The sequence below is a fragment of the Cyprinus carpio genome, chromosome A9, assembly GCF_018340385.1.
Source record: "Cyprinus carpio isolate SPL01 chromosome A9, ASM1834038v1, whole genome shotgun sequence".
Taxonomy (NCBI): domain Eukaryota; kingdom Metazoa; phylum Chordata; class Actinopteri; order Cypriniformes; family Cyprinidae; genus Cyprinus; species Cyprinus carpio.
Window position 1 is genome coordinate 18,130,559 of NC_056580.1, and position 20,486 is coordinate 18,151,044.

The 20,486-nt window shown below is 36.4% G+C and overlaps 1 protein-coding gene across 4 annotated transcripts in view; it reads right to left on the reverse strand.

Moving 5' to 3' along the window:
* LOC109096314 (sodium leak channel non-selective protein) overlaps positions 1–20,486 on the reverse strand; it is a 100,673-nt gene that overhangs the window by 24,674 nt on the left and 55,513 nt on the right. For all 4 annotated transcript variants that reach the window (XM_042763867.1, XM_042763865.1, XM_042763866.1 and 1 more), the window contains one exon: positions 19,896–19,970. In XM_042763867.1, coding sequence (XP_042619801.1) covers positions 19,896–19,970 — 75 coding nt within the window. The remainder of the gene's footprint in view (positions 1–19,895; positions 19,971–20,486) is intronic.

The window sequence follows — 20,486 nt, forward strand, 5'->3', positions numbered from 1 at the left end:
ACAATAGCTTTAGCACCACCATAATGCTGGACTCTGCAATATAACCATATGTGCATAAAATCAGTCTGAACCAATGTTTGTGGCAATTGCAAAAAGGTCCACAGGAATCCATTGTTTATATACCACAAGCATTCACAACAAATATTCAGAATAGTCCTTAAGTGACAAAGAATACATGGGTAAATCGACCATTTGAGGTGCTTTCTTATTCTTGGCTGCTTGCTGGAAAACATAAAAGCTGGTTTAGTCTGCACTCAGGCAAAGTTTCATTTCCCTGTCTCCTATTCAAAAAATAGTGTACATTTGTTTTAGGGCATCTTTTTTGTAAAAAGGTGTGTTTGAAATCTTACAGGTCCCCAAGGTTCCAATCAATAGCTCTGCACTCTGCGGGGTGGCTTCAACTCTGCGCTTTACTCGGCAACAGCCTCTGATTAGCTCTCACACAGAGGAACACACGACTGCAGAGAGAACAAGCACTCCTAACTAATACCGACACAATTTACATCTCTCTATTATAAAGAGCTAATGTGAAGAATCCTCTCGGTTTTACAAAGCCAGCCCTCCTGTTTATTCCAATCTGGTAGCTAAAACAAGTATTTGTATAATTAATCACAAATGATTTAAAGTTTGAAGACATTTTTAGGTTACTGATATTTTGAAGCAAATGTTCACCCAAAACAAAGATCAAAAATGATTAAAGAGTTCCAAACCTATACGACTTTTACCAGTGGTGTTTGGTACCATTTTGAAAAGAATACATAACTTAAGTTGCACTATGTAAATCACATAGTGCTTAACAAGTGTTAGCTAAAACTAAAATGTTAATTGGGAAAAAAAGCTGAAATAAAAAGTAAATATAAACATTAGATGAAAATCTTGACCTTAATAAGATTAATAAATAAGAAAATAAGATTAATAAATAAGATTTCTTAAGTAAAATTTAGTTCAGATTAGGCTGCCGTGCCAAAAATGACTAAAAACTGAAATAAAAACAAAGTTAAATAGAAATATAAAAAAACAAATAAAAATGAAAACAGCACACAACAAAACTAGTAAAACTAAAATGAAAACTGAAAATATAAAAATAAAAGCTAGTTCAAAATATTATAACAAATATTATATAGTATATAAATAATACAAAAATTATACTGCCCTAGTCACTGTAAGCCTTAGCATGGAAAGATCAGTAAGATTTTTTTTTTACAAAATATCCCATTTGTGTTCCACAGAAAAAAATGAAAGCCATACTGGTTTGAATCGATGTGAGGGTGAGTAAATGATGACAGAATTTTCATTTTCATTTTCGAGATGTGGTAAGTACATGTGATGGAGTGCTGAAGAGGAAGGGAAAGCCAAATTCAATCAGCATGGCTAGAAATGAAATCCACTCTGATCAATAAACAAATCAATATGAAATAGGTGAAAAGATATGGGTTCACAAACACTGCATACAGTGCAACACATCATGCTAATTTGCATCTTGACCTGATTGCCTGTAGCTAGCTGCAGTATTTGGTGTCAATCGATTAAAAAAATTAACTAATTAATCATTAAAAAAAATTATAATTTTTCTGAAATGAATCGCGATTAATGCCCCCTAACATTAGTTAGTTTTAAAATATACTTTTATATTGCAATAATTTCACATTTAATCTTCAAATTAATGTGCAAACAACATAAAGACAGTATATTTTTAAATTATTAAAAATATACAGCTATTTCTTTAAAAGCTGCTGCTGCTGAACGTGACATGCATCATATTTTCTCTCAACTCTTTTTACCTTTTCTGACTCACTTCAGGTCTTAAAGTCTCTTTTAATGAGCCGACAAGTTATCGGGTGTGTTAGATGAGTCAGACAGTGCTTGGCTGCTACAGGACAGTTTTGAAAACCATTTCAGAGACATGTTCTTAAATGTGACTCATATAAAATATATTACATGCATGCACAATTTTAAGGCAGCTTTAATCGTCTTTTTTGGTAAATTCATGACTTAACTGACCACGACACTGCATGCACGTAGTTTATTTTGCGCAACTGAAGTGCACGCGTTGCGAGAACAGTACCGTTTCCGCACTCGTTGGACTCGCGCCTGGCGCTGAAGTGAAGTGGAGTATGCTCTGAAACATCTCCCTTCTCAGTTGTTCTTCCAATGAATAAATGTACTTCTTGTCAAAAGAAAAATGACAGAAGACACAGTTGTGATTGTGGTGGCCAACCCTAGCCCCGCCCCAGCATAAATTGCATTAAATATTTTTAACACATTAAACGGAACAAATCAATCACCTGTGTTAACGTGCTAATTTTGACACCACTAATATATATATATATATATATTTTTTTTTTTTTTTTTTTTTTTTTTTGCAAAAATGGCATATGGCCATAGCTTTTCATAATAATGAATCATATGTAGCATTTTCCATAAATCACAGAGGAGGGAGCCGTGCATCCGAAATGAATGTGTTGGCTTTGGGACACATTAGGGTAATCCATTCACTCCTATTCACACAATTTTTTCCAATTTCAGGCTCAGGTGAAACATACCAAGCTATTCTCCAAGTCCCCCACCTTTCAAGAAGACAAGGGTCTGGGTTATTGACCAATTGGTGCATAGTCTGTGACACATTTACAAAGGAGCCCATAATAGTGCGCTGTGCTCCCAGCATCATGAATGATTGGTCGGCCTACAAATCTGTATGTCACTGTCCCACAAATGTACTATATAGGCCATTAGACATATTTATGCTACAGTTAGGTCACCATAAAACAGTGGAGAGCTAATGTAAACACAGGTAATAATGTCTAACGGTGTGTGTGTGTGTGTGTGTGTGTGTGTGTGTGTGTTCTTCAGAGATGTTGTCGGCAGACATAATCACATATTTAAAATGTCAAATATTTGATATGTAAGTCTCAAAAGTCTACAGTCTGAAATGGCAAGAATATGGCATCAAAAAACGAGATTTCACATAAAACTGAAAATTCTGTCATCATTTATTCATTCTCATGTCATTTCAAACTCTTATGACATTTTTTCTTGTGTGAAACACAAAAGAAGATATACATACAATGAAAGTCAGTGGTGCCCAAAACAACACTGGACCCCACTGACATTTATTATATATTATATTATATGGAATGACATTAAGAAGAGCAAATGGTCTAGTGCAGGGCGACTGTATACTGTCTGTAAATATCTATGTATGGGTCTATGAGTACATGCACATGTGATGCATCATGTACTGTACCATGTAGTTCTCTGAATGACTAATTTGCTGTTTAAAACTCCTCATGTGAGTGTCTGCATTTAAGTTTAGACAGTTTAATTGTGAGTGAGGGCACACGCAGCCTCTCCCATGTTGCCTAATCCAGCTAAGTGTCTTTGGAATTGTCTTTCCACATATTATGACACTTTAGAAAGTTAAAGTGAGAAGTTGCAGTTTAGGGTTAGCGATATCATTATTGCATTTTATTTGCAAAGGATTTGATCTAATTTCAGTTTATTTTTTACTTATTTTTTATTAGTTTTCATAGCAACATCTGGTAACACTGCATCGCCGGCACTTAAACTGAAAGAAATTTAAAAATAGCTCACAGACAGGTTATTGCTGACAGGATACCACATTTGGTAAGGCAAAAAAAAAAAAAAAAAACATATCAATGCTATCATAAACAGTAGCGTATAACACTAGTACACAAATCTGTAGAACAAGTAGGTTACAGAATGAAATGAAATATGCAAACACTAGCCATGAAGAAGTCTATGCTATTTCATTGTGTAGTATTTAAATTTTCACAAAGTCTAATCATGTTAAAAACATTCATATAATATATAAAGCAATGGTTATTAATAAAAACTATGGGCTAACAGTAATATGTATTGTTGCATGAATAACCTTTTGAGGTTCCATTTTAGTTGGGCTGCTGATTTAGTTCTAGCATGCATGATAAACATACATTATTCGTGCCACTCTGCTCTGAACCAGATTTGGTGAACTGCCATAAGCAGCTCAGGGGTAGAAGGATCATTTCCTCCTTCTCATTTAGTATCTAATGAGGCATGGTGCTGCATAGGCTATAAACTCCCAGACCTCTTAGAGGCACACCTTTTGCCACCGGAGTATTTAGTATTGCTAGAGTGGCGCAGCATGGCCATCTGACATTCCTCAAAAAGCTGTTGTACAGTGACATTGAAGCAGTTCTCATGGCCAGCCATATCCTCGACTAAAGTTTCTTTCATAGACAAAGCTGTATCTGATCGTTGCTCCCTCCAGTGAAACTAAATGTGGCTACTTTGCATTTATTCAAGGATTATTCAAGGATTAAAGTCTGCAATTGAATATGACCCAATGTCACACTCATTTAAAGAAAACATAACTGCATTTTGCTTCCCGCAACTTATACTCCCCGTAAACTTCTTGCAAAGATATCACCTTTTGCTGTTATTGTCATATCCTTTAACCAACATTAGAATTTCTTTAACCTTTATAAAGGCTGCATTACCTACAATGCTTAGATAGGTATTTGGCTATACAGCATATTTACCCAGTTTACATGCACATAATTTTCAGCAAATTAAAAATTACTAAATACCTGGTAATCAGTATATTCTTACAAATAATAAATGCATAAAATCGTGCTATTATTTTATTATTTACGGGAAGTAATTGAGATATATATTCAGTTTTATCAAGCCATACATATATATGTATAACTGCTTATACTGTATATATATATATATATATATATATATATATATATATATATATATATATATATACACACTGTTATAATATATATATATATATATTAATACTGTACATAACAAGGAATTCTGATTAATGCAATTCAATGCAAACCAATCAGGTTAGTGCATTTACACGAAACATAAATAAATCACAATATGCACCACAAACTCATACAAATTTATAAATATTGAACAAGTTGCCCACTTCTATTGAAAACGTATGATTTCTAGGTCTTCACCTCAATCTAACATTCAGTTGGATGTGAACAGTGAACAAATAAGTATGTCGAAATATGACCAAATTCTGGTCTGCGCAGCCTAGGTGACATCAACTGAATGGGAATGTCAGAGTAAGTAATTACTTTTTGATGAAAGATAATAAAGAATTTTTTTTTTCTTCTTTGGAATAATGCAAACTGATGAACTGTGCATAATAAGACCAGGAAAGTGTCAAGGCAATTAAGGTCCATTTTGATTTCATGTTGAAATCCTATCATAAAAATGTGGGCTGCTGAAAATATGAAAATGGGTCTGGGTGAAAGATGGAACACACACACAGCGTCTGGGGCAGCAGACATCTGGATCAGGTGCTGCAGCAAGGGTGGGGGGAGGGGTTTTCTGTTAGATCATAGGATGGAGTACTGGAAGGCACATTTGATAGACAGGCCTGTTACCTAGGGTCCTTTCATGTCTATCACAGCCAGAGGGGACCAGCATGTGTGTTTGTGTGCATGTGTGACAAATTGTTCATGCCACATTTTTTAGACTGGGTGTGTTAATATACAAATGTGTGTATGTGTGTGTGTTTGTACATCTGAGCCCCAGTGCATTTTTTTTAGGAATTTCTGAGCAGGACCAGATGTGTTTTGTGCAGATGAGTGCAAGAGATGGGAAATTAACACAAAACAAAACAAAACTAAGAAGAAAAAAAATATATATATATATAACGGAGATGATATTGTCTCTTGTGAAAAGAACACATTGTATGCTTTGACTGCTGGAAGCAACTTAATACTCTTAGAAAAGGAAATTACATGGAATTTCAAAATTCCTGCAGTTTATCTTTGTTTCATTCACAAACACAGCAATAATATCATAGCCAACTTTTTTGTCTGTTACTAGACCTGGATGAATACCACAAAACTGAGTTTGCTTGGACTGGAACTCTGGAGTTTCTTTCTTACACACTTAAATTGACTCCAAGCAGCCAGGCAGTCAGGCTAAAATATCAGTCACACGGTAACTAATTTCTGCTAGAAGGGTGAAGAAACCTGTTAAGAATCTATCTAGGTCATCTTAGAGTCTATTTTAGGACCATTAAAATTTGTCACATTATTTTCATGGCAATAAAAGACACCTTGCACAAGCAAATTTTGATTGTTTTAGTTCATAAAAAATATTTATATATGATTTAAATATTTAAAACATATTAATATATCAAATATTATTATTAAAAAGTAACATACATCATTCTATTATTTACTAAATGGTATTTACTGTACCAAAAAAAAAAAAAAAAAAAAAAAAAATCCATGCATCCATTCAGGATGAATTTGATTATGGTAGTACATTAAAAGGGAATTAAGAAACCTTACACAATGCAAAATAGTAATTATAATAATAAACCCTACAAATAGGAAAAATATAATTTTGGCAAGAAATATAATCTGACTGATATGATTCTTTGAGATTTACCCAGAGAACTTACACCACCATATGGAGTAGGAGCTGTAGGCACTAGATGGCAGTGTGGTTAGAGCCAAAAGACCCAAAATATCTGACACCAAGCACATACACAGTTGACACTGTGACCTTTTCTTAAGTTCAAACTTTAGATAGTTATTTAATGTGTCAAAGAAAACATTCATTCCAACCAGCTACAAAATAGCTTCTACCAAAAGGAGACTTAAAGACAACCACTGCCTTTTAGTAACAACAGCATTGCTTTGTAGAAAAAGTATTTATGAATGGATGCTTCTACTTCACAATATGACCTCTGGCCTCTAGAGGGCCTCGCTCCTGGCCTGCATTTTATGTAATTTATGTCTAATTTTTATTACTGTTTTTCCACCCATTTTGTCCTTTGAAAGACTAAAATAGTCATAGCTGATAGACAGTATAAGACTCTGTGTACAGTGGGTACGGAAAGTATTCAGACCCCCTTAAATTTTTCACTCTTTGTTATATTGCAGCCATTTGCTAAAATTATTTAAGTTCATTTTTTTCCTCATTAATGTACACACAGCACCCCATATTGACAGAAAAACACAGAATTGTTGACATTTTTTGCACATTTATTAAAAAAGAAAAACTGAAATATTACATGGTCCGATCCAAAGTATTCAGACCCTTTGCTGTGACACTCATATATTTAACTCAGGTGCTGTCTATTTCTTCTGATCATCCTTGAGATGGTTCTACACCTTCATTTGAGTCCAGCTGTGTTTGATTATACTGATTGGACTTGATTAGGGAAGCCACACACCTGTCTATATAAGACCTTACAGCTCACAGTGCATGTCAGAGCAAATGAGAATCTGGCACAGATCTGGCCATGCTTACAAAAAAAATTCTGCTGCACTTAAGGTTCCTAAGAGCACAGTGGCCTCCATAATCCTTAAATGGAAGACGTTTGGGACGACCAGAACCCTTCCTAGAGCTGGCCGTCCTGCCAAACTGAGCTATTTGGGGGAGAAGAGCCTTGGTGAGAGAGGTAAAGAAGAACCCAAAGATCACTGTGGCTGAGCTCCAGAGATGCAGTCGGGAGATGGGAGAAAGTTGTAAAAGTCCACCATCACTGCAGCCCTCCACCAGTCAGGGCTTTATGGCAGGGTGGCCCAACGGAAGCCTCTCTTCAGTGCAAGACACATGAAAGCCTGCATGCAGTTTGCTAAAAAACAGAGAAATTAGATTCTCTGGTCTGATGAGACCAAGACAGAACTTTTTGGCCTTAATTCTAAGCGGTATGTGTGGAGAAAACCAGGCACTGCTCATAACCTGTCCAATACAATCCCAACAGTGAAGCATGGTGGTAGCAGCATCATGCTGTGGGGGTGTTTTTCAGCTGCAGGGACAGGACGACTGGTTGCAATCAAGGGAAAGATGAATGCTGCCAAGTACAGGGATATCCTGTACGAAAACCTGCTCCAGAGTGCTCAGGACCTCAGACTGGCCCGACGGTTCACCTTCCAACAAGACAATGACCCTAAGCACACAGCTAAAATAACGAAGGAGTGGCTTCACAACAACTCTGTGACTGTTCTTGAATGGCCCATCCAGAGCCCTGACTTAAGCCTAACTGAGCATCTCTGGAGAGACCTGAAAATGGCTGTCCACCAGCGTTTACCATCCAACCTGACAGAACTTGAGAGGATCTGCAAGGAGGAATGGCAGAGGATCCCCAATTCCAGGTGTGAAAAACTTGTTGCATCTTTCCCAAAAAGACTCATGGCTGTATTAGATCAAAAGGGTGCTTCTACTAAATACTGAGCAAAGGGTCTGAATACTTAGGACCATGTGATATTTCTGTTTTTCTTTTTTAATAAATGTGCAAAAATGTCAACAATTCTTTGTTTTTCTGTCAATATGGGGTGCTGTGTGCACATTAATGAGGAAAAAATGAACTTAAATGATTTTAGCAAATGGCTGCAATATAACAAAGAGTGAAAAATTTAAGGGGGTCTGAATACGTTCCGTACCCACTGTATAAGAATCAGTAAAGCTGTTTGTTGTTAGGATGACAAAAAGTTTTTAAAGTTAAACTTTTAGGCTGGTCTAGAGCCCTGCAGTTCACCCCAACTTTTTTACGCCCCTCGGGCAGGGCTTCGGGCCAATTTTCACATCATAGTTCAGATGTGGGCCGGGCCTCCGGCCTGTTTTAGACATCCATCAATTAGTGATGAAAAAAATTGCAGCACTGGTGGAAACAACATAAGATCATGCTACCGCAACTGACAAGAGCGGCTCGACGGTGTTTATTGTCCGGCAGCAGCAGTGCAGCAGAAGAGATCTGCGTTCAAATGCACACAATAGGCTTAAGCTTGCTGCAAAGCATCAGCAAAAGTAATTACCATAAATGTGTCATAAATGTGTAATAATAGGAGGGATATATTTGAATTATTTACTAATAAATAGTGTTTTCTGAGTCGGTGTCGCAAGGATGAAGATGCCGATCCTGACTCGCCTCTTCTTTATTTAACACGCCTTTGGAGAGAAGTGCGTCTTTACCGATTATGATTATAATGAAAGAGTTTTTGTTTTTGATTTTTTTGATTTCGTTAAGTAGTCATTTAAAGCTTTCTATAGGTATATTTATCATGCCTGTGTGGCATGTATTCGCTGAGTTTTGGTTCATTTTTGTGAAGCGCTCCTGTTCAAGATGAGATGGCAGAAAGCGCATCATGTTTGTTTTCTTTATTTTAACGTTTTGTTGATTTTTTTGAGTGCACACAAAGTGAAAAAGTGAAAGTGAATTGGTGCTCTGCATTTAACCCATCCAAGTGCACACACACAGCAATGAGTAGTGAACACACCGTGAACACACCCCCGGAGCAGTGGGCAGCTATATATCCAGCGCCCAGGGAGCAACTGGGGGTTCAGTACGAAATATAATCACTTTGCCATTACATACAAAACTGAACTATTTTAATAGCTGGAACAGTAGTATAAACTGTTTTGGGAGAAAGGGGAAAAAAGAGGGACTCGGGTCAATAATTCTGATTAACTGTCGGACACGGGCTGGGCTAGGGCCTGAGCATCTCGGGCTAGGTCCTAAATTTGAGGCCCGTGCAGGGCTCTTGGCAGGTCTGCATCAGTGGTCCAACAGTGCTCGTCAATGACAAAATGATCGAGATGGACAATCAAATCAAAGAATGCAGGTCTTACTGTCACTGTCACAATGCAACTAGAGTTTGTGGAAAGATGTAAGTAGTACTGTTTTAGAAAACTGTTTTACAATAGAAATGTTCAGCGAACGACAGTAATAAACTATTTAGCGATGGGTATTATTTAGTTTTTTATGAAATTTTGCTATTTTGAATTGAAAATATGCGATCATGATTATGTAGCCTAAATCATAAATTAATGTGGCAAGAGACGTTTGCATTTTCGACTATTAACATACACTATGAATAAGAGTGAATATGCACATTTGAAATAAAATATTATTTCCAAATAGTGTAATTAATTACTTCATATGAAGAGCTCAGATGCAAAAGACGTTTGAAAATTTCTTCTAAAATTAGCGTTTTTAATCAGGCTCCCCTGTGTAAGTTCAGTAATTTTACTTTAATGGCAATGAATAGTTTCTTTTCTTTCACATTACAGTAAAATAACTGAATATAAACATAGGAGCATGAGAAAATAATGATTTTAGAATAAAATTTTGGATGGACTTAGAGGTTTTTGCATCTGAACACTTCGTATATAACTACAAACCTAGAACTTATTTTAGCATTCTTATTGTAGCATAAAAATTGTGGTGGTGACATTTGAAGAGCCATGCAGTGAGCCTTTATTTTCAACAAGTACTGCTGTATACTATACTATTGTACATTTGACAAATAAAAGTTTGACACGCTAGAAGGTTTTGATTTAAAGCGTGAAGTCTGTAGCTCTTGAAAGAGTTCAGGGACCTCAGTCAACCAGCCAACCTTTGTCCCACTGCCAGATCCTCCCCCTCCTTCCCTAAGGGAAAGTCCTCCATTTTGATTTCTGTCAATAAAAAGATAAACATTTCCTCTATCAGCTCTGGACACTTCTCACTGCCATTTAACCGAAGGAAAGTAATGATTTCTCAAGCTGCTATCAACCATCAATCCCTGCCATCAGAGAGGGAAATGGCTCATGACAGGCCGAATGAACAGACTGCACCAGGAGACGTGGCACAAAGGTGATGTATAAGAAACAGCGGTCAGAGAGGGAGACCAGCTTATTCCGGTCATGACAACTACACTGTTCTTTCAACACATGAAATTCCACTAGCCATTTTACACCTCTGAATCTTGGCAATTCACCAAATATTCACCCCTTAAATTGTGGTACCCTCTCAAAAAAGTATATTTATACTCAGCATATACAAACCCGATTCCAAAAAAGTTGGGACACTGTACAAATTGTGAATAAAAACAGAATGCAATGATGTGGAAGTTTCAAATTTCAATATTTTATTCAGAATACAACATAGATGACATATCAAATGTTTAAACTGAGAAAATGTATAATTTTTACGGGAAAAATAAGTTGATTTCAAATTTCATGGCATCAACACATCTCAAAAAAGTTGGGACAAGGCCATGTTTACCACTGTGTGGCATCCCCTCTTCTTTTTATAACAGTCTGCAAACGTCTGGGGACTGAGGAGACAAGTTGCTCAAGTTTAGGAATAGGAATGTTGTCCCATTCTTGTCTAATACAGGCTTTTAGTTGCTCAACTGTCTTAGGTCTTCTTTGTCACATCTTCCTCTTTATGTTTTGCAAAATGTTTTCTATGAGTGAAAGATCTGGACTGCAGGCAGGCCATTTCAGTACCCGGATCCTTCTTCTACGCAGCCATGATGATGTTATTGATGCAGTATGTGGTCTGTCATTGTCATGTTGGAAAATGCAAGGTCTTCCCTGAAAGAGACGATGTCTGGATGGGAGCATGTGTTGTTCTAGAACTTGGATATACCTTTCAGCATTGATGGTGCCTTTCCAGATGTGTAAGCTGCCCATGCCACACGCACTCATGCAACCCCATACTATCAGAGATGCAGGCTTCTGAACTGAGCACTGATAACAACTTGGGTTGTCCTTGTCCTCTTTAGTCCGGATGACATGCCATCCCAGTTTTCCAAAAAGAACTTCAATTTTGATTCGTCTGACCACAGAACAGTTTTCCACTTTGCCACAGTCCATTTTAAATGAGCCTTGGCCCAGAGAAAACGCCTGCGCTTCTGGATCATGTTTAGATATGGCTTCTTTTTTGACCTATAGAGTTTTAGCCGGCAATGGTGAATGGCACGGTGGATTGTGTTCACCGACAATGTTTTCTGGAAGTATTCCTGAGCATTCCTGTATGTGATGCAGTGCTGTCTAAGGGCCAGAAGATCATGGGCATCCAGTATGGTTTTCCGGCCTTGACCCTTACACACAGAGATTGTTCCAGATTCTCTGAATCTTTGGATGATATTATGCACTGTAGATGATGATAACTTCAAACTATTTGCAATTTTTCTCTGAGAAACTCCTTTCTGATATTGCTCCACTATTTTTCGCCGCAGCATTGGGGGAATTGGTAATCCTCTGCCCATCTTGACTTCTGAGAGACACTGCCACTCTGAGAGGCTCTTTTTATACCCAATCACGTTGCCAGTTGACCTAAGAAGTTGCAAATTGGTCCTCCAGCTGTTCCTTATATGTACATTTAACTTTTCCGGCCTCTTTTTGCTACCTGTCCCAACTTTTTTGGAATGTGTAGCTCTCATGAAATCCAAAATGAGCCAATATTTGGCATGACATTTCAAAATGTCTCACTTTCAACATTTGATATGTTATCTATATTCTATTGTGAATAAAATATAAGTTTATGAGATTTGTAAATTATTCCATTCCTTTTTTACTCAAAATTTGTACAGTGTCCCAACTTTTTTGGAATCGGGTTTGTATATATAAATTGACAGGGGAAAAAAAGGAAATCCAAAATGTATTTTAATGCATATATAAATAAAATACATTTACATTCACATTTAGCATTCAGATTTGCTAATATTACTTTTTGGAAGATTGGCCAGAAATCATAGGTTTAATAGCAAATCATTTTCTAAACTGAATTTATATATATATATATATATCGAAAATTGTATGCACTCTAATACAGGCTTTTAACATATATATATATATATATATATATATATATATATATATATATATATATATATATATATGTTAATATTATTCAACAAGGATTTTTTAAACTGATGAAAAAGTAAAGACTTCTACATTGTTACAAAAAATCTAATTCAAATTAATGCTCTTTCTATTTAGCAAATAATCCTGAAGAAAAAAAAAACTGTACCATGGTTTCCACAAAAATATTAAGCAGCAAGAAAAATGTCCTTGAACACCAAATCAGCGTATCAGAATGATTTGTGCTCATGTGACACTGAAGAATTTAATAATTGCTGCTATAGCTTTGCTATAAATTAAGTTTAATAGAAGTTTAATAGAAAACCATTTTAGGCTGTAACAATATTTTACAATATAACTGTTTTACTGTATTTTGGATCAAATTAATGAATCCTTGGTGAGCATAAGAAACATCTTTCAATTACATAAAAAAAAAATATATATATATATATATATATATATATATATAGTCTATTTAGTCATACTTAGGGGTCCTTGGCATCAAAAAGCCCTTGATATAACACAATCTTCCAGATCATCTCAAGTAACCTTATACACAAAGATCTCTAAACAATTCATAATAAAAGCGTAATTTCATGGCATAAATGCATTTTTTTCAATAAGAGTGCGAACAGGAGCAGATTGCAGCCTGAACAGGTACAGACAAGTCTTGACAGAGGGAAGAGGAAAGCTCATTAAACACTTCCTCTTATCACTGGCTGATCTGTAACGTGTGGAATATTGGAATATAACGTCTGGATATTCATTAGCTCTCCCTCCTCTTATCCTGTCGGGTTTAATTGCTAATGATTCTTTCTGTGTGTGTATGCAGGTGCCTGCCGTGATGCCTGACAAATTGAATCTATGCTTACAAAAAGGAGACTTCTGTAAAGGAGTGCATACAATTTTTGAGGTCAGTACTTTATTCCGGTGGTGGCTGCTTACATTATCTCATTCCTGTTCTTGTTGGTTGCAAACTACAGATGAGGATATGATGAGCTAAAAGACTGAGCATCTATGACCTGTGCTGTTGCTGAGGGAATCTATGTCTGAAGTTGTGCTGGAGTCGAGACTTGTGGGTGGAGTCAAAACGGCCCTTCTGTGGCCATAATGCGAGAGCTCTAACCCATGTCTATACATCAATGCCTGTTAATCCACAAACGTCCAAGCCATTTGTGTCTGTAGCTTTGAAATGTGCTTTAAATAAAGACAAATCATCTGCCAGTATTGACAGATGCATGCCATTTTCATGAATCTCATGTATTGTAATCAGCAAATGATGATGAATGTCACCATGGGAAAATCAGATTGATTACCTCGTTGTGTGGTAAATACCACCTTTGTTGGACTGTTTCAACACCTGTGATGGCAAACCTTGTTGAAATAATTCTGAGCAAATCTAAAAATAATTTTGTATGAGTAAGGGTTAATGCACATCTGATAAGAAATTTCTTTTTGAGAACTTTTGCGAGGTGCAAGGAGGTCAATTTGAGCCAAATTCTGAGCTTTCCCTGCTAAAAACAAAAAAACAAAACAACAGCTTAAATCAGCATAAGATAGTTTTTGTCTAAAATAAAATAAAATAAAATAAAATAAAATAAAATAAAATAAAATAAAATAAAATAAAATAAAATAAAATAAAATAAAATAAAATAAAATGTGCAGACAGCAAAGCTTTCAGTTGCTGAATTACATTAGTCATCTACTATATAATATATATGGCAGCTATCTGAACCTACTGTCCCATCAAATGCATTTTTTAAACTGCATATTCACCTTAAATGCATGCTTTTACCGACCAGTCTTGTCCTTTGAAGGGTACACAGAAGCAGCAATACTGACTGTCCTCATCTGGAGTGCTACCAAAATGAATCTATGTGATGTTCCAACAAGTTATGAGTCATTATTTCAGTCCTCTGTCTCCACAGAGCCAGTTGTCTAATAATAGATGCTCAAACTTTAGGTTTGAAGATTTCCATTCTTAGCTGCCAGCTACTGTATGCCAAAAAGATCAGTTATCATAGGCAATATCAATGAATACAGATATGGCCCATTCAAAGCTCTGAATAAATGAGTCCAATAAGCCACACTACAAGCATATCCTGAGTTTTGAATCACTCTCACACGGCCTTAAGGAAGCACAGTATCAAATAACATCATGGAGTGCCACTAGATCTTTCTGACTGAAGAATTGTGAACTGTTTCCCTTTGAAAACAGTTCTATTCTCTGAGGGAACGAACAAGGGATACGGTAACAGGCTGCTCATTTTACATATGAAAAAAAAAATTAAGCCACCATTGCTCATTGTATCGAATCTATTCACCCAAAAAAAACACACACACACACACACACACACACACACACACACACACACACACACACATATATTAAACATCAAATATGGTTTGATTGGCTGTAATTGTGTTGGATTATACAGCAAATTTCTTCATAGGAAACTTGTCATGCCTGGTTCAGACACGGTGTAACAGTCCTTCCTCTTGGCTCATGAAGTGCCAACTTTGTAATTTTGCTAAACACAATCATAAACTAATATAAATTGGAAAAGTAGAAAGGTTATTTTTGTACCTGGCAAAAGTATCACAGTGTGGGAGGATAGATCAGGGCCAGACTCATTTCAACACTTACTCTATCCTGTGGTGAGAGAGAAATGGAACCACCAGGTCTATTTGTGGAATCTAAATAAACCATTCAAAAAAATAACACCCTTAAAACCACCCGGTGATACATTCTCTAGATTTGAAATCTCTAGAACTGTCCATGGCTTTACCTTCAATCAAAGTGAGATACTGTTACTGTCCCTAGAGATGTGTCATGTCTGACATTTATAGCATGAAACAAGATGAAATATCTTGATGAAACAAGATGAAAGAGAGAGAGAGAGAGAGAGAGAGAGAGAGAGAGAGAGAGAGAGAGAGAGAGAAAAAAACATGCTGACCAAAAACTAGCTGAGTCATACATTTGGGCTCAAAGCCCACATCCTCATGTCTACTTTGGTTGACATATAATTATTGATACAGTATGCACACATGCACAACTAAACACACACACACACACACACGAACACACACACACACACACACACACACACACACACACACACACACACACACACGTACGCACATTTGGTTTCTATGTTTTATGGGGACATTCCATAGACGCAATCATTTTTATACTGTACAAACTGTATTCTATCCCCTAAACCTACCCCTTGAATTTATGCTGCAAGATCCTTCAGAAATCAGTCTAATATGCTGATTTGGTGATCAAATTAATGCATACAGAACAAAAGTTTTAAAAAAATGTTTAAACCCAAAATGTTTAAAGGGGTCCCATTATGCTTTTTCACTTTTTCAACTTTAGTTAGTCTGTAATGTTGCTGTTTGAGCATAAAAAAGATTAAGTTACAAAGCTCAAAGTCCACTTCAAAAGAAGATATTTTATTTAACATAAATCACTTTTCAAAAACTACAACAAACAACTTGTTTAAACTACAATGCATATTTTCCGGGATTTAGGATATCACAAATATCGACGAATGGGACGAGGACCTGGTTGAGCTGCACTAGAGAAGGCAATGAGTGTTATCACTATGTTGGAGAAACGCTAGCTTTCCCAAGGCAGACGAGCTTAGAGTGGTTACAATCATCCGGGTTTAAATCGCGCTCTAATTGATTTGATTTTGACGCAATATTTACACTTCGCAGGCGGCTGTGGTTAGGGGCATGACACTTCCTGACCAGGTGCCGAGTGGTGCCAATCACAACACACATTGGCCCAACTAACCAATCACAGCACATTTCGTATTTCAGAAGGTGGGCCTTCATTTGATACAGGAACTATTCAAGCCGTTCATGCCAGACTGGGTAGAGAGGTGTTGGAAAAATGTAATATGTGAAAAATAATGTGTTTTTTCGAACAACCTAGTATGAGAGCCTGTTCTAGTACACCCCAAAAACAAAATCAAGACTTTGTAAAAGAGCATAATATGACCCCTTTAAACGGCCGTGTATATATTGTACATTAAAAAAAAGGAGAGAAGTGGCTGACTTGATCTACAAGAGGAAGAAGGAGCAGCACTCAGCGCTGTGCATTGTTGGGACAGAGGTGGAGAGAGTGAGAAGTTTCAGATTCCTGGGTGTTCACATCACTGGCAATCTTACCTGGTCTCACAATATTACAGAGCTGGTCAAAAAATCACGTCAACATCTGTACTTTTTGAAGAGGCTGAGGAAATTTGGCATGTGAAGACAAATCCTCAGCAATTTCTACAGGCCCAACGTGGGTAGTGAGAATGAGATCGGCCCAAGTTATCACTGGAACTGTCTTACCAGCACTGGACAGACTTTACCAGACCAGAATTGTCAATCGTCAAAATCTCTTGAATCTTACACATATAGAAAAATGGAAAACACTGCAAAATACTGTTTCATATACATACATAATATATTCTGTATTGAAGAAAGAAATGTCTTCTGAAAATGTTGTGCAACAGTCCCTGTTCTTCTTTTCATTAGAATCCTGTTGAATTGATTCAGACACATCCAGACCGTCATTAAAAGATAATTAATTGCTTGTGTAACTTTTAGCTTGAGCTATTAAAACAGATAAGGCTTTAAAGAGAATAATGCATTATAACCAGGGGTGCACATAAGTGGTACGCAGATGCGCATGCACAACCAAAATAAAAAATGCATGTGTAAATATGTTCAGATCATTCATTTGCGTATTGACATTGCTGACAGCTGTAAATGCACAATCACTGTTTTAGATCGACTAACTGTAATACTATATAAGATTTCCACTCAAACCGAAATGAATCTAGGTTATGCACTGTCGGTTTCAGAGCAAAATGCAAAACTGCCATTTCATTCACTGACGTGCGTCACTCAGCAGTGCTAAACCTGGCAGCGCATATACTTACTTGTCGGCAACGCGATAAAATAAAAGCTTGCAGATTTTAGGTTTGAAAATGATGAAAATTAATTTAAAAAGTTGATATTAGCATTGTATTTTAAGTACACTTTAAAATAACTGTATTTTTGTTTTATGATCAATTGATTTTAAAATATAATAGTATTATCACACTGACTATATTGTTTATCATTTTATTTATTTTATTACAATACAAAATAAATAATTTCAATAATACTATCACTATTAATAATTATTTTATTTTTATAGTTATTTTTAAAGAGTCACACTACAGTATGTGCATTGAGAGTACCAAACCAAATTTCCAGGTGCTCTCATGAGAACCAGACCGAAAAACTTATGTGAAGCCCTGATTATAACACATGATAACACATCATAACCCTAGGTTAACTGTTTGAATTAACTGTTTATTGCTCGTGGTATAATAAAAATGAGTGGTGAATGAATGTGTGTATTTTAAGTATGCAAAGGACATGCTAAAAATGACACAAAACTAAGCCTAATCAAACAGACAAACAATTTCCTGCCAAACAAAAAATGTCTGTCAATTCTGAGGCTGTAAGAGTCTGATGGTTAAATATAGTGTCTTGATTAATGCTACATCCTTCAATCTAGCAGGTGGCCAAACATTTTAGGAGACAGTAACTGATGTCTTTATTACTAGGCGACAGAGGTTCTGAGGCAGCAATGGAAAAGCCTATGGAAAGAATAAACAACCTGGAAGAGCTGTCATAAAGCCACTGTGAGGGAAAGGACAAAAACACATCCGGTTGTTATTTGTTCCACATCAACTAGAAATGGTTTTGCCTCAATTAAGGTCAGCCGTTGAATTGTGCTTTATAAAAGCCACCTGTATTCTTGGAGAGCAATCACAGTCTAGCACTCTATTTTTGGATTGCCCCCATCTGTGCTTGAAGCACCTACAAAATAGACAATTTTACAGGTAGAACCGTGGATCAGTCAGCTGTGTCTGAGGTATAACCGATCTGGGCATGTGAAGATGCCTGGAGCTTGACAGCCTGGTGGACTGAAGGACCACACAGCTCATGTCATTTACTCAGAGTGAGAAAAGCACAGAGAAAAAGAGAAATCACAGGAAACCAGTCTCCTTCTCTTTCAATTTACACTATTACTTTTACAATTTGCCCTAGCATATCTCATAACACTGAAGATTGTTATGACAAATTGCAAAAGTAATCATGCAAATCGTGATGAGCTGCTGGTATCTTTTGGTTTTTATCTCTCTCTCTCTCTCTCTCTCTCTCTCTCTCTATCTCTATCTCTCTCTCAAAACATTTTCAACAATCGCTGAAATATGTTCCTGGTGTGCTCGGAGAGAGGTGGCATGCTGTTATCCACAGAGACATCTGACCTCTAATTGCTTTCAAAAGCCATTACCTATGATATTTAGCCACAGCAGAAGTTCATTTGCATCCTATGAAGAAGGTGCCTTGTTTTTTCTAAGTGCACTTGCCAAAAGGGTCACGCTTTCTCACGCTAATTATCCTATGAATCATCATTACCTGCGCATCACAGCCCCATAAAAAGGTAAAAATAGACAGAGAACAAGATGGAGAACTGTACTAATTAACATGGCTTACCCTGTCTGCTGATTTTCCTCAAATGCAGGGAAGACACATTAAACTTTTTTAAGGCTATAATCATGCTTGTTGAGGAATGTTTGGGATGTACTGTGATTCCATGGTTCACAGCACAGTGTCAAAGTATTAATTTCTTTTAAAATAGATGTTATTAGTTAGGGTAAGTCTTACAGTGAATAGAGGGATTTAACAAGTTGGTTTAATTCAGATTTGCTAATTGTGCTGTTTCAGAGTTCTTCCCCCAGGAAACTAGGAGAATAGGTTTAAATGTTCAAAATGTTACCGATCAAGAACCACTACAAAATATAATAAAAATTAACGAGTTTGTTTGCCCATATAATCTTTAGGAAATTACATTGAACTTATTTGGCTTGCTGTCCACTGATGACGGGCCCGATGAAGCAGCTCCAACTTGAGCTCTGATATACCTCACCAGACACTTACTATTGCTATTTCAAATAAATGCTGTTTTCAACGTTGATATTAATAAGAAAAGTTACTTGAGCACCAAATCAGCATATTAAATGATTTCTGAAGAATTATGTGACAATGAAGGCTGGAGTAATGGCAGCTGAAACTTCAGCTTTGACATTAAAATAAATTGCATTTTTGCAATTATTTTGTATAACTGTAATAATAGTTTATTTGTTTGGCTTTCAAATGGTTGTGTATAATATAATACAAGCAAAATTCATAAAATAATGTCTTACCTGTTTTAACTTTTTCAAGTCTTCATCCAACTCAAGATTGTCCAAAATAACAGCCACAAAAAGACTCAGTAGGATCTAAAAGACAAGAACATACTGAATTTAGCTTTCATTACAATTTACCAATACACTCATATATGCTTTAGAGTACTGTTTGGACAAACCAAAAAAGCCATTAGAAGATATTTAAGACAATTCATTTATTAGTCACACGTCTTAACTGAATATCTGAAGGTCCCAGCAGGATTAAGACATATGATGTGGCCTCAATATTCTCTGTCATACATTGTCAGTAGGTGTATTGTGCTCTTGGGGTGATGTTGACAGATAATCTGTTATGCAAACATGAGTACTGTCCAAGATGTAGTTATGATCAACAATAAAAAATAACGTTTGATGAAAGAATATGCTGTGATGGCCATGTCAGAGCCAAAGGAAAACAAAAATGTTTCACAATAAACACAGCAAACAGTACATGAGATAGATTCATGCTCAGGATAACAATCAAAAGGTAGTAAATCAACCACAGCTGACTGTGTCAGTGTAATCAGTGCTTTGGTATTTAATGACACCTCAAATGCATTAGGCATTGCG